At 47.4% G+C, this 25,843-nt stretch overlaps 1 protein-coding gene across 1 annotated transcript in view; it reads left to right on the top strand.

Moving 5' to 3' along the window:
- Window positions 1-25,843, top strand: part of lias (lipoic acid synthetase) — a 60,890-nt gene that overhangs the window by 9,358 nt on the left and 25,689 nt on the right. Inside the window, exons 3-7 of the mRNA XM_038791395.1 lie at window positions 4,409-4,502; window positions 13,168-13,248; window positions 16,289-16,445; window positions 17,697-17,754; window positions 23,081-23,209. Of these exons, the coding sequence (XP_038647323.1) occupies window positions 4,409-4,502; window positions 13,168-13,248; window positions 16,289-16,445; window positions 17,697-17,754; window positions 23,081-23,209 (519 nt within the window). The remainder of the gene's footprint in view (window positions 1-4,408; window positions 4,503-13,167; window positions 13,249-16,288; window positions 16,446-17,696; window positions 17,755-23,080; window positions 23,210-25,843) is intronic.

Genomic DNA, 25,843 nt, shown 5'->3' with positions numbered 1-25,843 from the left:
GTGCCCTCCATGACGCATTGAAAAATAGCGCAGGCAGAGGATACCCAAAGGGCAACAGTGTATATTCATACAGGCCCTGGTGTGTATTAATAGTTACATATGGCCGGGAGGCAGGGTCAAGCTCCAACTGTAGGTAGGCGTGACTCGTATCTAATTTCGTGAACGAGAGTCTGCCTGCAAGCTTCACATAGAGATCCTCTATGCGAGGCATTGAATATCGGTCGAGCCGGGAAGCCGTATTCCCTGTAAGTTTATAGTCGCCGCACAAGCGAACTGTGGCATCTGGCTTCATTACAGGTACAATTGGTGCTGCCCAGTCAGCAAAACGGACGGGCCTGATAATACCCAAGGACTCCAAACGAGTGAGGTTCCCTTCTACCTTCTCGAGCAAGGTGTAAGGCACCGGCCGCGCCCGGAAATAACACGGCGTGGTTCGACTTGGATACGGGCTACGGCCCCTTTTATTTTCCCCAAACAGGGCTGGAATACATCTGGGTACCATCCTAGTACCTCTGTCAACCCTCCAGAACCTGTTTGGCGGATGTGCTGCCGCTGCAGCCGCAAATGGCGCAACTAGGCCCGACCCAACAGGCAGGGCCTGTGGCCGCGCACCACGATAAGTGGTAAATGCCCCTCCTGGCATCCATAAACAACAGGGGTCATCGTAGTTCCTAAAATGTCGAATGGTTCCCCTGTGTAGGTGGCCAACCTGGCTGGTGTGTCAGTTAATGTAAGGGTCTGTATACCCTGCTTAATGCGGTCAAATGTCCTCTGGGCGAACACTGAGACCGCTGCGCCAGTGTCCACCTCCATCTTAAGCGGGTGACCATTGACCCGTACTGTCACCTTAATGGGGGCCACATGGGGAGCTGCCACACAATGCAGCTGCAGGCAGTCGTCCTCAGTCTCCACGTCCTCGGGAGTAGTCGCCACAGGTTCATCCAAATGGAAGGTACGGCCCCTAGGCTGGTCCCAGTTTCTGTTGAAACGACGGCGCCTCTCACGCCCCCAGGATCGGCATCTGTGATGGGGTCGGCGCCCACAAGTCCAACACTGACATGGCTCCTCATCCATTGGTTCTGGAGAAGGCTGCCTTCGGGGAGGAACGTCCGGCGGCCACTGGCGTCGATCCGGACGCCGCCCCGCCCAAGGTACAGCAGGGGTGCGGGGAGACGCTTTTGGACGGAAGGTGTTGCGCCCCAAGGCGTGCACCTCCATTCCCTGTAGCTCCTGCACTCTTCGTTCTGTGCTCTCTCGGGACAATACTATTTGAATGGCCTGTTGAAAAGTCAGTGTTGGCACAGCTGACAACTTTCTCTGGGTGGCCGCATTGTGAATACCGCAAACCAAACGGTTGTGTAACATTTCTGACAAGGTCTCACCATAGTCACAGTACTCCGCAATCCTGCGTAGCCTGGATAGAAACTCTGCAAGGGATTCTCCTGGGGTCCTCTCAGCGATATTAAACTGTTAATGCTGGACTATCGTGGACAGGGTCGGGTTAAAATCTTGCACCACTAAGTTCACAAGTTCATCAAACGTCTTGGTGTCTGGCACAGCTGGGTACGTAAGGCTCCTAATCACCCCAAACATTTGCGGTCCACAGGCGGTGAGCAAAATGACCACTTGCCGTTCTTTTCGGTGATGTTGTTTTCTCGGAAATAGTAACGCATCCGTTGTGCGTACTGGTTCCAACTTTCCAGCGCAGCATCAAAGACATCCAAACAGAGACATGGTGTAACAGAAAAAACACTTCTAACCTGTATCCAACAAAAATCCAGGGAGGTGGGGTCAGCAGCGTAGATAGCTATCCACTTTAACCCTCGTCGCCAGTTTTGTGAGGGCCACGAATAATCCAGCATGAGTTGTAGAATAGAAAGAAATAACATTTATTTACAATAACGTGTATATATACACAACAGCAGCAGTAACGCCCTTACTGCTCACTCCTCTCTAGCTGGTTCCAAACTGGCCAGCTCTATTTATGCAGGGAATTTGCTAATGATTTCTCCGCCCCCTCATTGGGGAAGCTCATACTCCCTAAGGATTATCGGATTGCCATTAGTCCGCAGCCAGTGGTAAGCAGGCAGGTTATAACAGAGACATTGGCCTTCCTCCTCTCCATGTGCTTTGGCTTCTCTGAAACCCCAAATATCGTCACCAAAGGGTCTGCGTCCACCTCCTCCTCCACTATCCTGGCTAAGGTCGCGAACACTCCCGTCCAGAATCTTCCCAATTTTTCACAACTCCAGAACATGTGCACGTGATTCGCTGGCCCCCGCCCACACTTCTCACACTCACCTGCTACCCCCTGAAAGAAACCACTCGTTCCCGCCCAAGTCATATGCACCCTGCGCCCCACCTTAAACTGTATCAGGCTCATCCTTGCACAAGAGGAGATCCCGTTTACCCTACGCAGTGCCTAACTCCATACTCCCCAATTAATCTCCCCTTCCCATTTCTCCTTGATCTTCACCACCTGCTCGCCTCCCTGCTCCCCCAGCCACTTGTATATATCCCCAATTCTTCCCTCCACTTCCACATCCAGGAGCAGCAGTTGCTTCAGCAGGGTGTATCCCGACAACCTAGGGAATCGCCTCCAGACCTTTCACGCAAAGTCCCTAACCGGCTAATACCTGAACTCACTGCCCCTCGGCAGCTCTACCCTCTCCCTTAGCTCCTGCAGACTGGTGAACCCTTCCTCCAAACCAAATCCCTCACCTTGACCAGCCCCACTTCCCTCCACCTCCTGTATACACGATGCATCTGCATCATTCCCCCCCCCCCCCCCCCCCCCCCCCCCAAACACCGACATCCCTTTCACCCTAAAGTGCCTCCTCAACTGGTTCAATATCTTCACCGTGGACTGCACCACTGGGCTCCCTGAATGCCTACTCGGAGCCATTGGCAACGCTGCCATCACCGTAGCCCTCAAACTAGACCGCTTCTCCATCCTAACCCACTCTACCCCTTCTCCTTCGCACCATTGCAGCCCCTTGTCCACATTCGCCGTCCAATAAAAATGAAGCAAGTTCGACAAAGCCAATCTCCATTTCTCTGGAATTTTATGCACCCAACTACCCAAATCTTTGTTTTATTTGCAAAATTGGATATATGGCTCTATATTAATTTTACTTAAACCACTAATGAATATAATGAATAGTTGAGGCCCAGGCACAGATCCTTATAGGGCACAGTGATTAGCACTGTTGCTTCATAGCACCAGGGACCTGGGTTCATTTCCCGGCTTGGGTCACTGTCTGTGTGGAGTCTGCACGTTCTCCCTGTGTCTGCGTGGGTTTCCTCCGGGTGCTGCAGGTTCCTACCACAAGTCCCAAAAGACGTGCTGTTAGGTGAATTGGACATTCTGAATTCTCCATCAGTGTACCCGGATAGGTGCCGGAGTGTGGCGACTAGGGGCGTTTCACAGTAACTTCATTGTGGCGTTAATGTAAGCCTACTTGTGACACTAATAAAGATTACTATTATTAGGATGGCACAGTAGCACAGTGGTTAGCACAGTTTCTTCACAGCGCCAGGGTCCCGCGTTTGATTCCCGCTTGGGTCATTGTCTGTGCGGAGTCTGCACATTCTCCCTATGTCTGCGTGGGTTTCCTCCGGGTGCTCCAGTTTCCTCCCACAAATCCCGAAAGACGTGCTGTTAGGTGAATTGGACATTCTGAATTCTCCCTCAATGTACCCAAACAGGTGGCAGAATGTGGCAACTAGGGGATTTTCATAGAAACCTCATTGCAGTGTTAATGTAAGCCTACTTGTGACAATAATAAAGATTATTATTATTTATCAAGATCTAAAAGTGGACAATTTTACTGTTAGAGGTACAAGAATTGAACAGAATTCTGGTTGGCTATGATGGTGCCAAGATGAGCTTCCTTGTTCCACCCTGGCAGCTGGCCCATTCGGCAAGCGTTGTTGCTGTGACTGCTGTTCTTCATTGCAGGTTCCTTGTCCTGCTTTGCCACCTTGACCTCTGTGTTCCTTGTGTGCCTGTACGATGAGCACAGTCAATGACTGAGAGTTCACACTGAAAACAAAAAAGAAGCCACTCACCTTCACACTTCTATTTGCTGCTTATAGATTCTTGAGGCTATCAGCAGCAGACACAGGAGAGAAGTGGCCTGTGATTGGAGGATCTTTCATTGAACTTCCCTACTTTGAACAGTGAGTCCACAAACCAGACACAGGCTTGCGCCAGATTGTGGCACACAGGCCATATATTGGACACGCCTGTTCCAGACTGAGCAACTGCTATAGATTACAGATTAGCTCACATCTACCTCTGTCACAGTGATGGTGGAACACTGCCATCTGGTCCTTGAGAGCTCAGTGTTACAGAGGATGCTATTTGTGCAATGATATACTTTCACAATATATTTTAAATTTCTAGACTAAGATTACCTCCATGGTTGAAGACAGAGATTCCCCTTGGAAAAAATTACAATAAATTGAAGAATACTCTTCGGAATTTGAATCTGCACACTGTGAGTACTTGCTGAGAGTTTCAGGCAGCCATTTTAAAACAAATATAGAACAGGGTAGTCAAAAAGGCACTATTATTAATAAAATATAAAAGCTTATGCAGTATAAATTTTAGGTCACTAGATGCTATTGGTAGTTCCTGTCTAGACTCCTCCCCAATTTTTGTCCTTGTGATCTGAAAGTAATTAATATGTATGGAGTATAATAAGTATAATACTGTTAGTGGAGGCAGGGCTCAATTATGTTGCCATGGCTATTAGTCTGCATGTTTGACCGTAAACAACTAGCAGTTCATTCTTTGGGGCCATATTAGCCTGTCCTTTTCCCGACTCTGCCTAACACTGCCACAGACACACTTTAGACCACCAGTCACCATATTGCAAGTGGGAGCAGAGTATCTGAATGATTCCTCCCCCTTCCTACTCCCAAACTAATTGGATACCTCTTCTGCTTGTTCCATACTGAGGATTAAGCCTGGAATCTTCCCACTCTTTCTCACCTTTTCATCCACTATGACTATCTCCCCTCTTTCAATCTTTGCACCTAATCAGTAAGGAGCAGAACTGACTTAGACATGTGCTCATATCATTCTGCAGAAGCGGAGGTGGGGTGGGGGGGGGGGGGGGGGGGTTTGGTGGGGTGGGGGGGGGATGCAACCAATCATTAGATTATTGTCTCTTTGATCTCTTTCATTGGGGAGGCACCTGGGCTTCAGCCAGGCTTTCCTACAAAACAATGTATGATTGAGGAGGTCAACAGACTGGGAGATTGAATCTAAATCCTGTTACATGGTACCACAGTGTGTAAAGTACTGCAGCCTTTTGTGCTTTTTTTGTTTATTGTTAATTTTAGTAACTTTGTGAAAGACTTGCATTTATATAATGCCTCTCACAAGCTCCATGTCCCAAATTATTTTACAGCCAACGAAGTACTGTCAAGACCGATGGATTTTGCAAAGGCTATGGGCTCTGACATTATTCTGGCTATAACAATGAAGGCTTAGCTCCAGAGCTTGCTGCATACTAGTCAAGCTGTTTCGGTACAGCTACAACACTGGCACAAACCTGGCAATGTGGAAAATTGTCCAGGTATGTTCTGTACAAAAGAAACAGGACAAATCCAACCCAAACAATTATTGCCCCATCTGTCTACGCTCGATCATCAGTAAAAGTGATGGAAGGCGTCATAAGCAGTATTATCAAGCAACACTAGTTTATCAATAACCTGGTCACTGAGGCTCAATTTGGGTTCCACCACAATCACTCAGCTCTTGACCTCATCACAACCTTGGTTCAAATGTGGACAGCAAGAGCTGAACTCCAGAGATTTTAGTGAGGCATTTGATAAGGTTCCCCATTGTAGGCCTGTGCAGAAAGTAAGGAGGCATCGGATAGTGGGAAATTTGGCCAGTTGGATAACAAACTGGCTAACCGATAGAAGACAGAGAGTGGTGGTGGATGGCAAATATTCAGCCTGGAACCCAGTTACCAGTGGCGTACCACAGGGATCAGTTCTGGGTCCTCTGCTGTTTGTGATTTTCATTAACGACTTGGATGAGGGAGTTGAAGGATGGGTCAGTAAATTTGCAGATAATACGAAGATTGGTGGAGTTGTGGATAGTGAGGACGGCTGCTGTCGGCTTCAAAGAGACATAGATAGGATGCAGAGCTGGGTTGAGAAGTGGCAGATGGAGTTTAACCCTGACAAGTGTGAGGTTGTCCATTTTGGAAGGACAAATATGAATGCGGAATACAGGGTTAACGGTAGGGTGTTTGGCAATGTGGAGGAGCAGAGAGATCTTGGGGTCTATGTTCATAGATCTTTGAAAGTTGCCACTCAGGTGGATAGAGCTGTGAAGAAGGCCTATGGTGTGCTAGCGTTCATTAGCAGAGGGATTGAATTTAAGAGCCATGAGGTGATGATGCAGCTGTACAAAACCTTGGTCAGGCCACATTTGGAGTACTGTGTGCAGTTCTGGTCGCCTCATTTTAGGAAGGATGTGGAAGCTTTTGAAAAGGTGCAAAGGAGATTTACCAGGATGTTGCCTGGAATGGAGAGTGGGTCTTACGAGGAAAGGTTGAGGGTACTAGGCCTTTTCTCATTAGAACGGAGAAGGATGAGGGGCGATTTGATAGAGGTTTATAAGATGATCAGGGGAATAGATTGAGTAGACAGTCAGAGACTTTTTCCCCGGGTGGAACAAACCATTACAAGGGGACATAAATTTAAGGTGAATGGTGGAAGATATAGGGGAGATGTCAGAGGTAGGCTCTTTACCCAGGGAGTAGTGGGGGCATGGAATGCACTGCCTGTGGAAGTAGTTGAGTCGGAAACGTTAGGGACCTTCAAGCGGCTATTGGATAGGTACATGGATTAGGGTAGAATTATGGAGTGTAGATTAATTTGTTCTTGAGGGCAGCACGGTAGCATTGTGGATAGCACAATTACTTCACAGCTCCAGGGTCCCAGGTTCGATTTCGACTTGGGTCACTGTCTGTGTGGAGTCTGCATATCCTCCCCGTGTGTGCGTGGGTTTCCTCCGGGTACTCCGGTTTCCTCCCACAGTCCAAAGATGTGCAGGTTGGGTGGATTGGCCATGATAAATTGCCCTTAGTGTCCAAAATTCTATGATTAACCTAGGACAAAAGTTTGGCACAACATCGTGGGCCGAAGGGCCTGTTCTGTGCTGTATTTCTTTATCTATCTATCCAGAGATGAGATGAGAGTGACTGTCCTTGAATCAAGGCAGCATTTAACGGAGTGTGGTAACAATGAGTCCTAGCTGGGAGGTGTTGAGGAGATTTGAGTTTGGTGAGGGATTCATTAGCTGGGTGAGGCTGCTGTATAGTGCCCCGGTAGCGAGCGTGGTGACGAATGGGAGGAGGTCGGAGGACTTTTGGCTGTCCCGGGGGACGAGGCAGGGCTGCCCCTTGTCTCCCCTGCTCTTCGCGTTAGCGATTGAACCCCTGGGGCCATGGCGCTGAGGGATTCGAAGAACTGGAGGGGGATTGTGCCCGGGGGGGGGGGAGCACCGGTTGTCGCTGTAAGCGGATGATTTACTGTTGTACATCGCGGATCCGGCGGGGGGGGGGGGGGGGGGAGATCCGGCGGGGAGTGAGCTGTTTGTGCTGCACTTCGGGGACCAGGAGAGGGAGATAGGGGAGCTCCCATTGAAGAGGGCGGAGAGGAGCTTTAGATATCTTGGCATCCAGATAGCTAGGAGCTGGGGGGCCCTACATAGGCTAAATTTTTCGAGACGGGTGGAACAGATGGAGGAGGAGTTTAGGAGGTGGGATGCGCTGCCACTCTCCTTGGCGGGCAGGGTCCAGTCGGTTAAGATGACGGTGCTCCCAAGGTTTTTGTTTCTCTTCCAGTGTCTCCCCATCTTGATTCCGAAGGTTTTCTTTAGGAGGGTTAATAAGAGTATTCTGGGGTTCGTGTGGGTGTGGAAGACCCCGAGAGTGAGGAGGGTATTCCTGGAGCGAAGAAGGGAGGCAGGAGGTTTGGCGCTGCCCAACCTGTGTGGGTACTACTGGGCTGTGAATGTGGCAATGATTCGTAGGTGGGTGATGGAGGGGGAGGGTGCCGCATGGAAGAGGTTGGAGGTAGCACCCTGTGTGGGCACGAGGTTGGAGGCACTGGTGACGCCCTGCTCCCACTCCCCCCGGCAAGGTATTCTACGAGTCCAGTAGTGGTGGCTTCCCTCAAAATTTGGGGGCAGTGGAGGCGGCATAGGGGGGAAGTGAAGGCCTCAGTTTGGACCCCGATACGGGGCAACCACCGGTTTGCACCAGGGAGAATAGATGGTGGGTATTTGAGTTGACATAGGGCAGGCATCAGGCGGATGGGGGACCTTTTCCTCGACGGGAAGTTTGCGACCTTAGAGGAGTTGGAGGGGAAGTGGGGTCTCCCTCCCCGGGAATACTTGCAGGTATATGCAGATTAGGGCGTTTGTTAAGCGGCAGGTGGCGGAGTTTCCGCTATTGCCGCCAAGGGGGGTGCAGGATAGGGTGCTCTCGGAGACGTGGGTCGGTGAGGATAGGATCTCGGCAATTTATCAGGTGATGCAGGAGGGGGAGGAGGCCTCTGTGGAGGAGCTGAAAGCGAAGTGGGAGGAGGAGCTAGGGGAGGAGATCGACGAGGGGACGTAGGCGGACGCCCTGGGGAGGGTGAATTCGTCCACTTCTTGCGCACGGCTCAGCTTAATTCAGCTGAAGGTGCTGCATAGGGCGCACATGACTGGGGCCAGGCTGAGCCGGTTCTTTGGGGGTGAGAATGTTGATTCCTGGTTAATTTGCTGTCAGTCTAGATTCAATAAAATCTGAGATGGATTTGCAGGTATCATATCATTTAATAATAACTAACTTGCAAGGCTGACTCAATCCATAGGACCTCAGGACACACACACTGTCTTCTGAGAGCCCAGAGTAAAGAGAGAGACCGAGGACAAAGGGTCTCTACAGATATATTCAAAATCACGGTAAGATTCACATATAAGCTTCCCATTGGTCATTCTATACACCTCCTGACCTGCCCTATATCCCAATTGGTCACTTTGCATTGTAACCCCAGCATCCTTTTCACTATTCTCTCCACGAGGCAAAGCTCCCCTCCCCCTTCCTAGCCATGCTGTGCTCATCCCTTTGTTCTCTGTCTGTGAACACATTACCCTCAGGGTCCTACGGTCCATCATATTCGTTTGTTCACTTCCTCAAGGACAGGTGTGGGAGGTGTTCGGGAGGCCCGGCGAATCACACCTACATGTTCTGGGTGTGTCCGGCGTTGGAGGGGTTCTGGAAGGGGGTGGCGGGGACCTTGTCCAAGGTGGTCGGTTCCAGGGTGGAACCGGGCTGGGGGCTCGCTATCTTTGGGGTCATGATGTGGAGATGCCGGCGTTGGACTGGGGTGAGCACAGTAAGAAGTCTTACAACACCAGGTTAAAGTCCAACAGGTTTGTTTCAAACACGAGCTTTCGGAGCACGGCTCCTTCTTCAGGTGAATGGAAAGGCTTGTTCCAGAAATGTTTATATAGACACAGTCAGAGATGCCCCGGAATGCGAGCACCTGCAGGCATCGGAGCCGGGAGTGCAGGAGGCGAGAGAGGCCGGTATTCTGGCCTTTGCGTCTCTAGTAGCCCGGCGTAGGATTCTTTTACAGTGGAGGGACGTGAAGCCCCCGAGCCCGGAATCCTGGATTAACGACATGGCCGGGTTCATCAAACTGGAGAGGGTGAAGTTTGCCCTGAGGGGGTCGGTGCAAGGGTTCTTCCGGCGGTGGCAGCCTTTTCTTGATTTCCTGGCGGAGTGTTAGCGGGTGGTCAATCTCAGCAGCAACCGGGGGGGGGGTGGATTATGGGTCTGTTAAGGGGGTTTGTTTTTGCAACCATATGTTTGTTACTTTTTTGTTAATTTATTGCTTTGTATTGGGGGAGGGGCTTTTCTTTCTGTTTTTTCTATGCCTTGTTTATTTTATTGTTGGGAGAAAATTTGTAGTTGAAAAATTTGAATAAAAATTATTTTAAAAAAAGCAATGAGCCCTAGCGAAACTGAAGTCCATGAGAATCGGGAGGGGAAGTCACTGCTGGTTAGAGTCATACCTAGCACAAAGGAAGGTGGTGTGGTTGTTGGAAGTCAGTCATCTAATTTCCAGGACATCACTGCAAGAGTTCTTCAGGGTAGTGTCCTGGGCCTAACCATCTATAGCTGCTTCATCAAAACTTTCCTTCCATCATAACGTCAGAAATGGGGGATATTCGCTGGCGATTGTTTAATGTTTAGTGCCATTTGTGACTCCTATTAAAAGCACAGCTGATATTAAATGCTAGGGTATCCCAAATCCCACAAGAGAAACTTGGAATGCCTGCTCTTAACTTATTTGCAGTTTGGTATAATATGAGGAAAGATGTGAAGACCAGGAAACGATGTTCCAGATGTTTTTGTAATGGTTTTAAACAATATAAATGTTAATTAAACAGTAAAATGCACAAGAAAGGCAACTAAAGTTACACTTAATTACATTAATAGCTATACACAGTACTTCATCATTTATATCCAATCCCAAATCCCTCTATTTACCTAATCTCAGAAGTAAAGCTCCCCAAACATCTTCCCATTGGTTTTAAAATGATACTCAAAATCTAGCAATTGTTACCATACCCAGCACCTATATATTTTGGGGCTGCTTCTGCCAAAGGATAGAACAACTGGTTTCTCAGATAGGCTTTTCTCCAAGCACAGCTGAGGGTAAGTTTGCCTCTGATATACTTTTTTTTTTCCTTTTGAACTTTCCTTATCTGAACTAACCTACTCTGAAGTTACTCTTAATTACTTGTATTATGTGAGCTCACCTTTTCGAATGTAAGTAGAATTCATCCCATCTTCTCTTTTGAATTTTTTTTTGAGTTTAGAATACCCAATTCATTTTTTCCAATTAAGGGGCAATTTAGTGTGGCCAATCCACCTACCCTACACATCTTTTGGGTTGTGGGGGCGAAACCCACGCAAACATGGGAAGAATGTGCAAACTCCACACAGGCAGTGCCCCACGGCCAGGATCGAACAGCATTGTGAGGCCGCAGTGCTAACCACTGCACCACTGTGCTGCCCACTCTGTTTTGAATTTTTAGCATATTTTCTTTAACTGTTGACACTGTCTCATTGTTACCTTGGGTAAACATTTGTTTGTAGTGTTGCAAGGCTAATCAGCATATCAAAACCCTTAGTTCCACTAACTCAGCAAACTTGTCTTTCTACAATTTCCATTAGAAAATAGTTTGTTGTTCTTCAACCATACAACCACCCGAACACATAGCGAATGATTGCATTTCTTATTTTCATTTTACATCAGTTTTCTAACATTCCTCAGATACTGAAGCACTCAGTGTCAAAATGCAGCAAAACCTGGACCATATCTATGCTTTGGCTGACAAGTGGCAAGTAACATTTCTGCCACGCTAGGTAATGTCCATCGCCAACAAGAGAGAATTTAACAATCATCCTTTGACATTCAATGGCATTACCATCACTGGATCCCTCACTATCAACATCCTGGAGGTTGTTATCATTGACCAGAAACTGAACTGGACTAGCCATATATATACTGTGGTTACAGGAGCAGGTCAGGGACTAGGAATGCTGCAGTGAGTAACTCATCTCCTGGCTGGCCAAAGTCTGTCCACCATTTACAAGGTACAAGTCAGGCATGTGATGAAATACTCTGCACTTGCCTGGATGAGTGCAGCTCCAACAACACACAAAATGTTTGACACCATCCAGGTCAAAGCAGTCCGTCTGATTGGCACCCTGTCCACAAACAAACACTCCCTCCACCACTGATACACTGTGGCAGCCGTGTGTACCATCTATAAGGTGCATGGCAGGAACTCGCCCAGACCTCTTAGCCAGCACCTCCAAAACCCACAACTGCTATCATCTAGAAGGACAAGGGCACAGGCACTTGGGAACTCTGCAACCTGAAAGTTCCCTTCCAAGTCACTCACCAACCTGACTTTGAAATAGTTTCTTCACTGTTCTCGGGTCAAAATCCTGGAACTCCTTCCCTAACAGCACTGCAGGTGTACCTACACCACATGAACTGTAGTGGTTCATAAAGGCAGCTCACCACCACCTTCTCGAGGGCAGTTAGGGATGGGCAATAATGCTGGCTACAGCGGCATCCACATTCCAAGAATTAATTTTAAGAAAATAATGTGCACCTATCTATTCAATTAAACCTGGAGGGATTGAAGACTAAGTGATGGTAGCTAACATTTGATATTGAGTTTGGCAGTTGTGTGCTGGAGTCCATCAAGAGTTATCTTGGGGAAACAACCCAATTCATTGCAGCCAACAGAGGCAGGGAAACTAGGAAATCACTTATCCAAGATATTTTATTCAAAATAGGCAACTTCAGAGACATTGACAAAAACATTATGTCCCAAATCCTTCAATATTTCCAGTTTGCATCAAAATGCAGTCATAGTGATTATAAAGAGATGGCGTGCCCCATTGAGTGAATTAGGGTAACACAGTGGAAGCACTGTTTCTTCACAGCTCCAGGGTCCCAGGTTCGATTCCCGGCTTGAGTCACTGTCTGTGTGGAGTCTGCACGTTCTCCCCATGTCTGCGTGGGTTTTCTCTGGGCACTCAGATTTCCTCCCAAAAGCCCCCAAAGATGTGCTGTTGGGTGAATTGGACATTCTGAATTCTCCCTCTGTGTACCCGAACAGGCGCCGGAATCTGGCAACTAGGGGCTTTTCACAGTAAACTTCATTGTAGTGTTAATGTAAGCCTACTTCTGACAATAAAGATTACTTTACTTAATTTTCTTTTAGTTATTTTACTTCTGACCAAAGACAAGTAGTCCTCACATGAGAAGGCTTATTGGTAAACCCTTTACTCTGAAGGTTCACCCTCATTCAATTGCCTTTCAGTCATGAGTATAGCATGATCTGGACCAGGCGGCACCATGTATTTACCAATAGAGTGCACTTTTCACAATTACTCAATTTTGTCAGTGAATCCGAGAAGTTTGTTTGTCTCGAAAAGATATTGCAGGCTGGGATTTAAATCTAGGCCATCTGAATGAGAGTCCATAATTGCTCACTGGCCGTTGATTCACAAACGCATGCCAAATACATGGTTATTAAATGAGGTTTTTGTTTCTTAGGTATGTGAAGAGGCAAGGTGCCCAAATATTGGAGAATGCTGGGGAGGAGGAGAAAAAGGCACTGCTACAGCCACCATTATGGTAAGATGTTTAAACAATGTTTAAAAATGGTGGCGGCATGTGGCATAGTAGTTAGCACTGGATCTACGGCGCTGAGGACCGGGGTTCGAATCCCGGCCCTGGGTCACTGTCCGTGTGGAGTTTGCACATTCTTCCCGTGTCTGCGTAGATTTCACCCTCAACCCAAAGATGTGCAGGTTAGGTGGATTGGCCGCATTAAATTGCCCCTTAATTGGAAAAAAAAAATTGGGTACTCTAAATTTATATTTTAAAAATTGCGGCAGCTCTGAAACGCTGACTGAAATCAAATACTGTTTCCCCATCTGTTCCTCCAAACCTTTCCGGATCGCACCAGAGTTCCACGCTGTCCTCCATTGAGACACCTCGTTGATACCCAGTGCTGCTTGGCAAATTTCCAATGGCACCATAGTTGGGCAGCAATGGAAGAGTCCCTGCCCACTCCCAGGTGATGTGGAATAAGCTGTTGAAACCTAAGTGAAAATATCAGTCAAGATTACAATTCGAGTACTTTGTTGGGAATTTAACACTTCACTGTGGTAGTTTTCAGACTGCTTTAACTACTGGAAATGGATATTACAATCTCAACATTAGATAGATACATCACTCCGAACATAAATACAAACATGATTTACACAATTAATAAATGATAGATGCTATACTTAATTAAATAATAGTGTGTGCGTTCTAGTCCAGCACTGCATTGGTGCCCTAATGTGCTCAGTTATCCTAATTTTCGCCCTCTTTTGCTGATCTGTAAGTATTGATCTTTTGTCTTGGGTTCTATTTTCAGCAATGTTACTTTAAGGTATCTAAAGTTTTTGATAGAGACCACATTGTTAGAATTCTTAAAAGAATGTTATTAAAAGGTGGTGGGAAGCTTCTATCTGCCTATTTTTTCCTGTCTGCTTAAGATATATTCTCTCTTCATCAGGTGGAGCTATCTAACAATTTTACAATGCAGCATACATTGCAGTGACTCACCCATAAGTAAGACTACACAGTGAGAACAGGTTGCGTAACCTCAACAGCAACACTGCAGAGTTTTATCCTACACTCGCCTGAGACCATACAGATGCACTTTCCAGCAGGATTAATTAGTTTTCCGCAGGATTATAAATAGGGACAGAGTCATTTGCTCACTGTGCAAGCTTGATGCCAAATTAGGGCATATTAAAACTATCCTGAAAAGTGCCCAGTCTATCTCATTATCTTGGAAGGGTGAGGTATGTCAAATATTTGAGCAACAGGCGAAGTTAGCCGTTTCACATTGCTACAATGCATGATCAGCACAAATAATATTATCTACTCATACGATGCTGTCATCAAGCCAAAAAGACTTTTGTCTACCACACAAATGAGTAACATGGTATATGAATTTCAGTGCCACTGTGATGCCAGGTATGTATGCCGAACGTCCTAACAACTGGTGGATTGTATCAAACAGCATGTATATTTAGAATTTAGAACAGTACAGCACAGAACAGGCCCTTCAGCCCTCGATGTTGTGCCGAGCAATGATCACCCTACTTAGATATAGATATAGAACAGTACAGCACAGAACAGGCCCTTCGGCCCTCAATGTTGTGCCGAGCCATGATCACCCTACTCAAACCCACGTATCCACCCTATACCTGTAACCCAACAACCCCCCCTTAACCTTACTTTTATTAGGACACTACGGGCAATTTAGCATGGCCAATCCACCTAACCCGCACATCTTTGGACTGTGGGAGGAAACCGGAGCACCCGGAGGAAACCCACGCACACAGGGGGAGGACGTGCAGACTCCACACAGACAGTGACCCAGCCGGGAATCGAACCTGGGACCCTGGAGCTGTGAAGCATTGATGCTAACCACCATGCTACCGTGAGGCCCCAGGTCTTTTGGCTGTTTTGCAACAGGCAAAGTACTACTCATAAAAAAAACAGCCCATGCTTACTTGCAAAACTCAACATGACCTCCATCATTATATGTGATTCCATGATTGGACAACATTTCAGAAAATACTGGACAATCTCAGCAGGTCTGACAGCATATGTGGAGAGAAAAGGGAGCTACCGTTTTGAGTCTGGATGATTCTTTGTCAAAGCTAAACAATTCCGATTGTGCTAAGAATTACACTGTAAACAAATTTAAGATTATCAGTCGGGCTCGTAATGTAGCTCACTTGCACATATGCTAGAAGCTACATTATTTTCACATCAGGCCCTGTCTTTTGCAAACAGAAAGAGCATATCTACACATTGCACCTTTTGCATCCAAACAAAAGCTTGGGGAATATCCATTCCCTCCTGCATTGCCCATGGAAATGCCTTCACCAATCGGAGTCGACCTGAGTGGTTTGCATTTAAACAAAAGCTTGGCAGTTAACTGATTGGTAGTGGCATTACCATGGAGAATGCACCAGGAAACAAAGTCCACTTGCCAACCAATCAGCACCGTCTTCTCATTCAGAATAAATTGTTGTTCTCTTTGAGATTTGATATTCTTGCGAATTTGACCTGATGAGTGCAAGGTGAAAAGCTTCGACCTCGTGTCTCTTTTTCAGAAATACTCGGATTCTACAAAACCAATTGCAGCATAATGACACGAAAACTGATATGAACTGGCCCAAACGTCCTCTTACTACTGCTTAATAACTTAAAACTGTTAATTATTGTAATCTTTCAATTTATCTCCTGCTTGCCACTTCCCACCTCTAGGTCACCACCTCTTCACTCGTGAGTACCCTCTCCAACACTCCCATTCGCAGTCTCCCTCACAGTAGCTGGGAGCAAGGGCTCGGGGGAGGGCCAACAAGAGGGGGTTGTGTTTCATTTGGGACTAAATACAGAGGTTACAGTTCTGAATGTTTCTTGGGGAAAACGTATTTGAATTATGTTGTGAATTTATGAAATGTTTTATGTACTCAGCAAATACACATGAATATATATTTTTAAGTGTCGATTTGATATTTAAAAATAAATGGACATTCCAAAAATGAAAGTTGCTAGTTACCAATTTTTTTCAATGATTATTTCTACCTTTGTGTTCTTTTAGTTAATGGGTGACACCTGCACAAGAGGCTGCAGGTTCTGTTCAATAAAAACCAGTCGAAACCCTCCACCATTAGATCCAGATGAACCATGCAACACAGCAAATGCAATAGCAGAGTGGAATCTTGACTATGTTGTATTGACCTCTGTGGACAGAGATGGTGAGCTGTGTTGAAATGATTGTTAATTGCCAAAATTGATGAAATAGCATTAAAAAAATTAATTAATATATAATTATTTTTTGTATAGGCTTCCTATTATAACATTGCAAAACCAAAAATACAGGAGGTGCCTACTCCTGTTCCTAATTCATATGTTTGTATAACGTGGTGTCATAGCTTCTTGTTATGCATCCTTGTGAGATGCCAACTTCTGTACTTGGTCTGCCTGGAGCACTGGCGAAACTTCCTGATCTAACCTGGCAAATAAGTGGCATTGGCAGAACCAATGACGAGACCATAAATTCCCATCAGCACCAGGATAAACAGGAGACTGTTCTTGTTATGTTTGTTGTGCGTGAAATTGCTTTGGCACATCAGGGGCTGGATTCTCCGCCCCGCCGCACCACGTTTCTGCCCCGATCTGCTGGCGGGATTCTCCGTTACGCCGGCAGGTCAATGGGATTTCCCATTGTGGGGTAGCCCCATGCCATCGGGAAATCTCCGGGCGCCGGCAAAACGGAGAATCTCGCTGGCAGAGAATCTAGCTGCAGATCTTTCAGTCAATACCCAGCGTCCAGGGCAGCACGGTGGCCTAGTGGTTAGCACAGCTGCCTCACGGCGCTGAGGTCCCAGGTTCGAATCCCGGCTCTGGGTCACTGTCCGTGTGGAGTTTGCACATTCTCCCCGTGTCTGCGTGGGTTTCGCCCCCACAACCCAAAAAAATGTGCAAAAAAATACCCAGCATCCAGTCTCCATGCTGTAGCCTCGCACTTGCTGCGAGCAATGTGACAGGGCATCGCCAAAAATATATAATAAAAATGATTCGTGCTGAGGGAATTACACTTTGCAAATATTAAGCATGTCATTGTGGTGCTTGCTTCCTCCCAGTCTAGATTTTCCCCAGACTTCAAAAATGTGGATCAATAAATCAGGTCTCTCTAATCTGTTATGAATGATCTAAAATTAGTTATCGATTTTGAAATGGATTAATTGAAATCTTGCTCTATTACTCCTCTTGAACACCAGAAACTTGTATATCAAAATGAGGGTCCACCCACTGTTTCTCGTCACAGTACATCTGTGTAAACGTTGTTTTGAAGCTCTGTCGATGGGAGGGACAAATACAGAAATTTGTGAAATTCTAGATTACCTTTTTATTTTGTTGTTGTTTAATTAAACTATTTTAATGCAATAAAAGTAGCATTATGGTGTAGAAATATCACTGTTGTATAACTTTCCACCTTTCCACAGATCTCCCAGATGGTGGAGCAAAACACTTTGCAGCAACTGTATCACACTTAAAAGGAAGGTGAAGCATTTTGATTTAATTGTAATTCTTGATCCTTATGCTAACTTCCCCAGACTAGTATTAGAAAAATGCTTTAAGGTTCAAACAATTAATATGAAAAAAGTGGAACAGTTCTGGCAAAATCTTTCTCTTTTCTAATTTTTCCAATTAAGCGACAATTTAGCGTGGCCAATCCACCTACCCTGCACATCTTTGGGCTGTGGGGGTGAGACCCACGCAGACGGGGGTGAATGTGCAAACTCCACACAGACAGTGACCCGGGGCTGGGAGTGAACCCGGGTCCTCGGCGCCATGAAGAAACAGTGCTAACCACTGTACCACCGTGCTGCCCCATAGCAAAATCTTTGTCAGGAAATTGACTTTTTGCTTTTATGATCACATTTAATTTTCAAGTTTGGCAAATTAGGTCATTAAAAAAAAAAAATTTAGTGTACCCAATTCATTTTTTCCAATTAAGGGGCAATTTAGCATGGCCAATCCACCTAGCCTTGCACATCTTTGGGTTGTTGGGGCTAAACCCACGCAAACATGGGGAGAGTGTGCAAACTCCACACGGACAGTGACCGAGAGCCGGGATCGAACACTGGGACCTCGGTGCCGTGGGGCAGTAGTGCTAACCACTGCGCCACTGTGCTGCCCTGAACTAGGTCATTTTTTAAAAAATATTTTTATTCGAGCCTTTTTCAATTATATACAGAAAAAGAGAAAAACAGCACCAGTACACATCCTTCACAAATCATCCTCCAGCTACCCAAACTCCTCCATTCCAGCACACTCCCTCTGTCCCTCTTTCTAACTATAGTAACAAGAAAGCCCCCAAAACAAACCCTCCATTGACATTTTACCACTCTTTATAGAAGGTGTTGAACAGAATTCACCTCGAGAAGAACCCCTCATCTGCCCCTCTAATAGCAAACTTTATCTTCCCCAGATGCAGAAATTCCGCCAAGACGCTCAAACACATTGATTTAGGTAGCTTTGGTAGGTCTGGTCACCCTAACAATATCTGCTTCCAGGCAATCAGGGAGGCAAAGGCCAACACGGCAGCCTCTTTCCCCGCCTGAACTCCTGGTTCTTCCGAAACTCCAAATATTGCCACCCATAGTCTTGTAGCCACCTTCAATTCCAGAACCTTTGACATAGTTCCCACAAAGGCCTCCCAAAACTCCAACTTCGAGCATGCCGACATCTTTTTATAAAAATAAATTTAGTGTACCCAATTCATTTTTTCCAATTAAGGGGCAATTTAACGTGGCCAATCCATCTGACCTGCACATCTTTGGGTTGTGAGGGTGAATCCCACATAAACACGGGGAGAATGTGCAGACTCCACTGTTGCTCGTTCTGGTGAGTGTGCTTTACACTCAATTGGCTCTGTTTTATTCCTTAGCTCTAGAGTCGCCAGGTATCCTTATGATACCATCACGAGGTTCAAGTTCAAGTTCAGATCAATGACTCAATACACCAATTAGTAAGGTTCAAATCAAGACACGTTTATTAATACACAGTTAATCGCTACTCATGCATATAATACTAAAAGACTAAACTATTCCTACCACTAATAGGCCAATACTTATCTGGATAAGGGAACCCGCCGGATCAGGGAACAATGGCCCCTTGCTCTGTACTGGATCTGCAGGCTTCCAGCTGGTATGGACTAAGGGGTCATGAGTATCTATCTCGTAGCGTGCGTTGTATGACACTTACTTGGTGGTGCAGCAATTGGCCAGGCCTCTCCTCTTTACGGTCAAGTTCTTTGAGAGCTGCTGAGGTGTTCTGCTGGGAGGGCCGGCTAAGAGAGTGAACTGAACTTGGAACCTGTCTTTTATAGGTCCCAGGGGCTTCGCGCCCTTTTGGGCGGACCCCGAGCTTGCTTTCAATCGATTGGATCCCATACCAATCGATTGGTTTGAATTCCCCAATACTGGGGCCGTTTCTCGATCACTGGGCGGTTCCCCCTGGCTTGTTTGTCTCCTTTGTTTCAGACTCCCGTTGGCGCCAAGAAGTCTGACCTGCTATAGAATGTCCCAAATGTAGCTAATCGTTGTATCCATTGTTCCCGGGGATCGCTCATTAATATGCAAACTGCTGGTTTCGGTGCTGTCTGCTTTCTTTGCAGCCAGAATAGACAGGGAGATTCTGCAACCTGCTTGTCTTCCTTAAAGTGTCCAATTTTCCCTGCGTGCTTTGTAAATCGCCATTTTGAGTCGGGAAGTGGCCAACTTCGGTGGCTACACCACAAGGACAGTGACCCAGAGCCGGAATCGAACCGGGGACCTTGGTGCCATGAGGCAGCAGTGCTAACCACAGTGCCATCATGCTGCCCAAGAGCATGCCCTAATTTATTCTCTACCCTTGGAAAGAACCGACTCATCGTTGATACCGTCATATGCACCCTATGCACCACTTTGAACTGGATGAGACTCGGTCTCGCACATGAAGAGAGTGAGTTTACCCTTCGCAGGGCCTCACTCGATAGCCCAGCTTCGAAGGCCTCCCCCAGCTCCCCTTCCCATTTCCATTTTATTTCCTCCACCAAAAACCCCTCACTCCATCAACTCCCCTTATATGTCCAAGATCCTCCCCTCCCCATCTTGTCCTCGGGCAAAAGCTTATCTTGCAGCGTCGGGGTGGTAATTTTGGGAACATAGCCAACTCCTTTCGAACAAAGTGGCTGACTTGCAAATACCGAAACCCATTCCCCCTGAGAAGTTGGAATTCCGCCTCTAACTCCCAACTCTGCAAACGTCCTCCCACAAACACGTCCCTAAAGCAGTCTATCCCTGCCCGCTCCCATACCCTAAATGTGGAATCCAGGCCTGCTGGAATAACCTTTGGTTGCCACATATCAGTGCCCCCAGTGACATACTTTCCATCTTAAAATGCTGCCAACTTTGATTCCATACCCTTAACACTGATACCACTACCGGGCTTGTGGAGTACCTGGCCGGCGAGAACGGAAGAGGTGCCAGTAACAGTGCACTTAAACCCGTCTCTCTACACAAGGCTTCCTTTATCCGACCCCACACCAACCTCTCCCCCGCTGACCACTTTTTGACCTTCTCCACGTTCGCCGCCCGTCATAATTCAGCAGGGGTAGCAGCGCTAACCCCCTCTATTTCCCACTCCAAAAACACCCTCCTAATCCAGGGTACCTTACCCACCCTTATAAACTCCAAGATTATCCTATTGACCCCACCAAAAAGGATTAGCGCACAAGAATTGGGAGATTTTGGAAGGCAAACAGAAACTTCGGCTGCACTGTCATTTTAGCTGTCCGGACCCTTCCAACGATGGTAAGGTACCCTGGATTAGGAGGGTGTTTTTGGAGTGGGACATAGAGGGGGTTAGCGCTGCTACCTCTGCTGAATTATGACGGGCGGCGAACGTGGAGAAGGTCAGAAAGTGGTCAGCGGGGGAGAGGTTAAAATCTTCTTTCACCCCCTCCACCAGATTCATCAAATTTAACTTGTGGAACTGGGTCCATCCTCATATCCCCAAATATTGGAAACTCGCCACGAAGAGCCGAAACGGCAATTTCTCCAAGCACTTCCCGTGCACCCGCATGCTGACTGGGACAGCCACACATTGAGATTATACCCAGAGGACGAGCCAAACTCCACCAATATCCCCATCATCCTATCAAAGCTCTCCACCGGGTTTGTAATATACATCAAAAGGTCTTCTGTACAGGGAGACCTGAAGCTTCAACCCCCCCCCCCCCCCCCCCCCCCCCCCCCCCCCCCTCTCTCTCTCACAATACCCATCCACCCCCCGGAGACAGCGGACATTCATTCCTTGATCCCTGGTGCAGACCAGAATACCCTGAGCGCTAACGTTGTTCAAATGAACACTTGCCGTGAGGGCCCTATACAGCAACCTAACCCAATCTACGAACTCCTGCCCAAACCTAAATCATCCCAGCATCTCAAACATACACCCACTCAACCCAGTCAAATGCTTTCTCTGGATCCTATCACCTCCGTTTCCTGGCCTCCCGGAGGCAGCATGATCACATTCAACAGCCGTCTAATGTTCGCCGACAGCTGCCGCCCTTCCACAAATCTTGTTTGGTCCTCGCTATCATCCCCTGGCACACAGTCCTCTATACAGGTTGCCAGCACCTTTGCATCCATATTTAACAGCAATATTGGGTGGTACGATCCATATTCCTTTGGGGCCTTATCCTTTCTTTAAATAAGCGAAATTGAAGTCTGAGATAACGTGGATGGGAGCTCCCCCTTACCGACTGACTCATTATACATCTCCACTAGTAGGGGTCCCAATTCCGTGTCAAACCTTTGTTAAAACTCTGCCAGGACCTTCCCAAACTGCATTGCACCCAGACACCTCATTATTTCCCCCAGCCCGATCAGAGCCCAACCCCTGCACCTTTTCAACCTCGCCCACCAGGAAATTCAGTCCATCCAAAAACCGCTTCATACCTTCATCTCCCACCGGAGGCTCCGAGCTGTACAGCCTGCAGTAAAAGGCCTCAAATACCCCATTTACCTTCCCTGACTCTGGCCACCATATCCCCAAGACCGTTCATCCTTCTGATCACCACTTGCAGCGCTTCCCACAATATACGGAGAAAGAACCCCCTCCCCCCCCACAATCACCACTGCCGCTGTCGCCACCACCAAAAAGTCGGTCTGTGTGTATCCAGGTCTGGGACCTTCGACAACAACTTCATCACAAGCTCTGTATCGGCCCAATTGGGGGCATAGATATTGACCAGCACCATGGGCTCCAACCTCCCGCTCACCAACACATACCTGCCCCAATATCCACCACAATATTATCAGCCGAGAAAGCCACCCTCTTACTAACCAGCACCGCTATTCTCCTCCTCTCCATATCTAACCCTGAATGGACACCTGCCCCACCCAATCTTTCCTTAAACTCGTCTGATCCGCCACCTTTAAAGGATCTCTTGCATGATCACAAAGTCTGCCTTCAAGCTTTTTAAGTGCGTAAAGATGCGGGACCTCTTGATCGGCCCATTCAGTCCTCTAACGTTCCATGTAGTCAGCGTAGCTGGAGAACTTCATGCCCCCCACCCCGATCAACCATATCCACTGTTTAATGTTCCTCCCACCTCCCGAACTCAATCCATGGCTGCCAGTCTGAATTTGATGATATTCTAAAATATTTATCTGTGAATTGTTTTTTCTAGTGTTGGATGTACATTGCATAGTCCATTAAAATATATTTGATCTTTCAATTTTTAAGGCAGATTGTATGGAGGCTTATATCCCCAAGATTTTCATTGTTGTAATTTTCAGATCTTATGAACTATATAACCTTGCATTTGGTTTTGTAGACGTTCTAAAATTATAGTGGAATGCCTCACCCCTGACTTCAGAGGCGATCTAAAAGCCGTTGAAACAGTTGCAGAATCAGGACTTGACGTATATGCACACAATGTGGAGACTGTCCGGGAACTGCAGAGGTATGAACGGATGCATGTCAGTTGTAAATAATTTGATCAAATTGCTTCGACCACCTTCACCACTCCTTCATTTATATATTTTGCCTCTTCCTTGTGTGGCTTCCCATAAAATGCATCTAATCCTATCTTGTAGTTGGAAATCAAATGAACAGGATGGACTTTAAAGCCAGTTCCAAAACCACTAATTAACTGAGCGATCACAACATCATCCATGGTTTATTTTCTGCAGTTTGTTGATTACACACACAAAGCTTGAAGACACCAGGCAAACATTCATTGGTCTTGTTTTTAGGCAAAATAATTTTTAAAAATAAATAAATTTAGAGTACCCAATTTTTTTTTCCATTTAAGGGGCAATATAGCATGGGCAATTTAGCATGGCCAATTCATCTACCCTGCACATCGTTTTGGGTTGTGGGAGGGGGTGAGACCCACGCAGACACTGGGACAACGTGTAAACTCCACATAGACGGTAACCAAGGGCCGGGATCGAACCAGGGTCCTCGGTGCCATGAGGCAGCAGTGCTAACCACTGCTCCACCGTGCCGCCTCACAGAGGCCCTATATGCCCAGGCAGCACAATATATCCTTTTCAATGTGGACCACGCGCACAAGGATACCGGGCAGTGCGGTTCGCTGCCATCAACGGGATGCCCTGGGTCCAGGGGGTGATCGGTGGGATGCATGTCCCCCTAAGAGCACCTGCAGATGGCATGCCACTCTGCACAAACCGAAAGGGGTTCGACTCGCTGAACTGACATGTGATCATCAGCTTTGCATCATTCACGTCTGCGCCTGATACCCGGGCACACTCGATGATTCCTGAAATGATAGAGACGCACCCCCTGGTCGTAGCTGATGACACCTATCTGGGGGCCACAGACCAATGTGGAAACCCACTACAATGACGCCCATACAACAACCAGGAGCATGATCAAGCAGTGTGGCATTGTAGCACAGTGGTTAGCAGTGTTGCTTCACAGCTCCAGGGTCCCAGGTTCAATTCCCGGCTTGGGTCACTGTACAGAATCTGCACGTTCTCCCCGTGTCTGTGTGGGTTTCCTCCGGGTACTCCGGTTTCCTCCCACAGTCCAAAGATGTGCAGGTTTGCCATGTTAAATTGTCCTTAGTGTCCAAAAAAGGTTAGGTTGAGTTACTGGGTCATGGGGATAGGCTTGAGGTATGGGCTTAGGTGGGGTGCTCTTTCCAAGGGCCAGTGCAGACTCGATGGGCTGAATGGCCTCCTTCAGCATTGTAAATTCTGTGATTCTATGATTCCTGAAGATGCAGTGCAGGTGCCCGAAGCACCGCTTTGGAGGGGCCCTCCAGTATGATGCTGAGAGGGCGTCATGGCATCACGGCGTTTCCACAATATCGCGTGCTGGAGAAAAGAAGAGGAACAGCAGGCCTCGTCCGACAAGGAGGATGTGGGGGGGAGAGGATGTGCAGGACATGGAGCCCAGGCTGGCACGGGAGGCAGCACAATGTGTGCGCCAGGGCCAACGTGCATAGGATGCTCCAGTCGCCTCCAGGTTCACCAACTCTGGGCACGGACGAGGATACTGGCCTGGGGCACAGATACCCGCGGCCAGCACCCTACCTGCAACCCCCTCCGTGATAGATACCTGCCGCGGTACGGGTCCTGTGTTCGCAGTAACACCGGGTCTGGTCCATGGGATGGAGGATGATGACAATCCGCTTTGCGATGAGCTCTGGTGCTCTGCATCGTTTGACAGTGTCTGATTTCTGCCCAGGGAACTACTTTCCACCGTCCACCTTGGTGATCCCTGCATGCGAGCTGGCCGTTCCGTCACACAGAATGTGACCTGCTGTGATTCTCTCTCTGCGACTTGAGGACTTGGCGAACGTCTTCTGGGGTGATCAGGCCTGGATGGGCCTGGCTGCTGCTTGAGTCTCCCAGGTGATGTGGTGCTGCCCTGTTCTGCCCGCTGCCCACCTGATGCACTAGGGACAGAACATAAGAACATAAGAACTAGGAGCAGGAGTAGGCCATCTGGCCCCTCGAGCCTGCTCCGCCATTCAATGAGATCATGGCTGATCTTTTGTGGACTCAGCTCCACTTTCCGGCCCGAACACCATAACCCTTAATCCCTTTATTCTTCAAAAAACTATCTATCTTTACCTTAAAAACATGTAATGAAGGAGCCTCAACTGCTTCACTGGGCAAGGAATTCCATAGATTCACAACCCTTTGGGTGAAGAAGTTCCTCCTAAACTCAGTCCTAAATCTACTTCCCCTTATTTTGAGGCTATGCCCCCTAGTTCTGCTGTCACCCGCCAGTGGAAACAACCTGCCCGCATCTATCCTATCTATTCCCTTCATAATTTTAAATGTTTCTATAAGATCCCCCCTCATCCTTCGAAATTCCAACGAGTACAGTCCCAGTCTACTCAACCTCTCCTCATAATCCAACCCCTTCAGCTCTGGGATTAACCTAGTGAATCTCCTCTGCACACCCTCCAGCGCCAGTACGTCCTTTCTCAAGTAAGGAGACCAAAACTGAACACAATACTCCAGGTGTGGCCGCACTAACACCTTATACAATTGCAACATAACCTCCCTAGTCTTAAACTCCATCCCTCTAGCAATGAAGGACAAAATTCCATTTGCCT

Source organism: Scyliorhinus canicula, chromosome 3 (assembly GCF_902713615.1).
Source record: "Scyliorhinus canicula chromosome 3, sScyCan1.1, whole genome shotgun sequence".
NCBI classification, from domain to species: domain Eukaryota; kingdom Metazoa; phylum Chordata; class Chondrichthyes; order Carcharhiniformes; family Scyliorhinidae; genus Scyliorhinus; species Scyliorhinus canicula.
The sequence above is the reverse complement of the archived record's forward strand: the minus strand, read 5'-3'. Positions and strand labels throughout refer to the sequence as shown.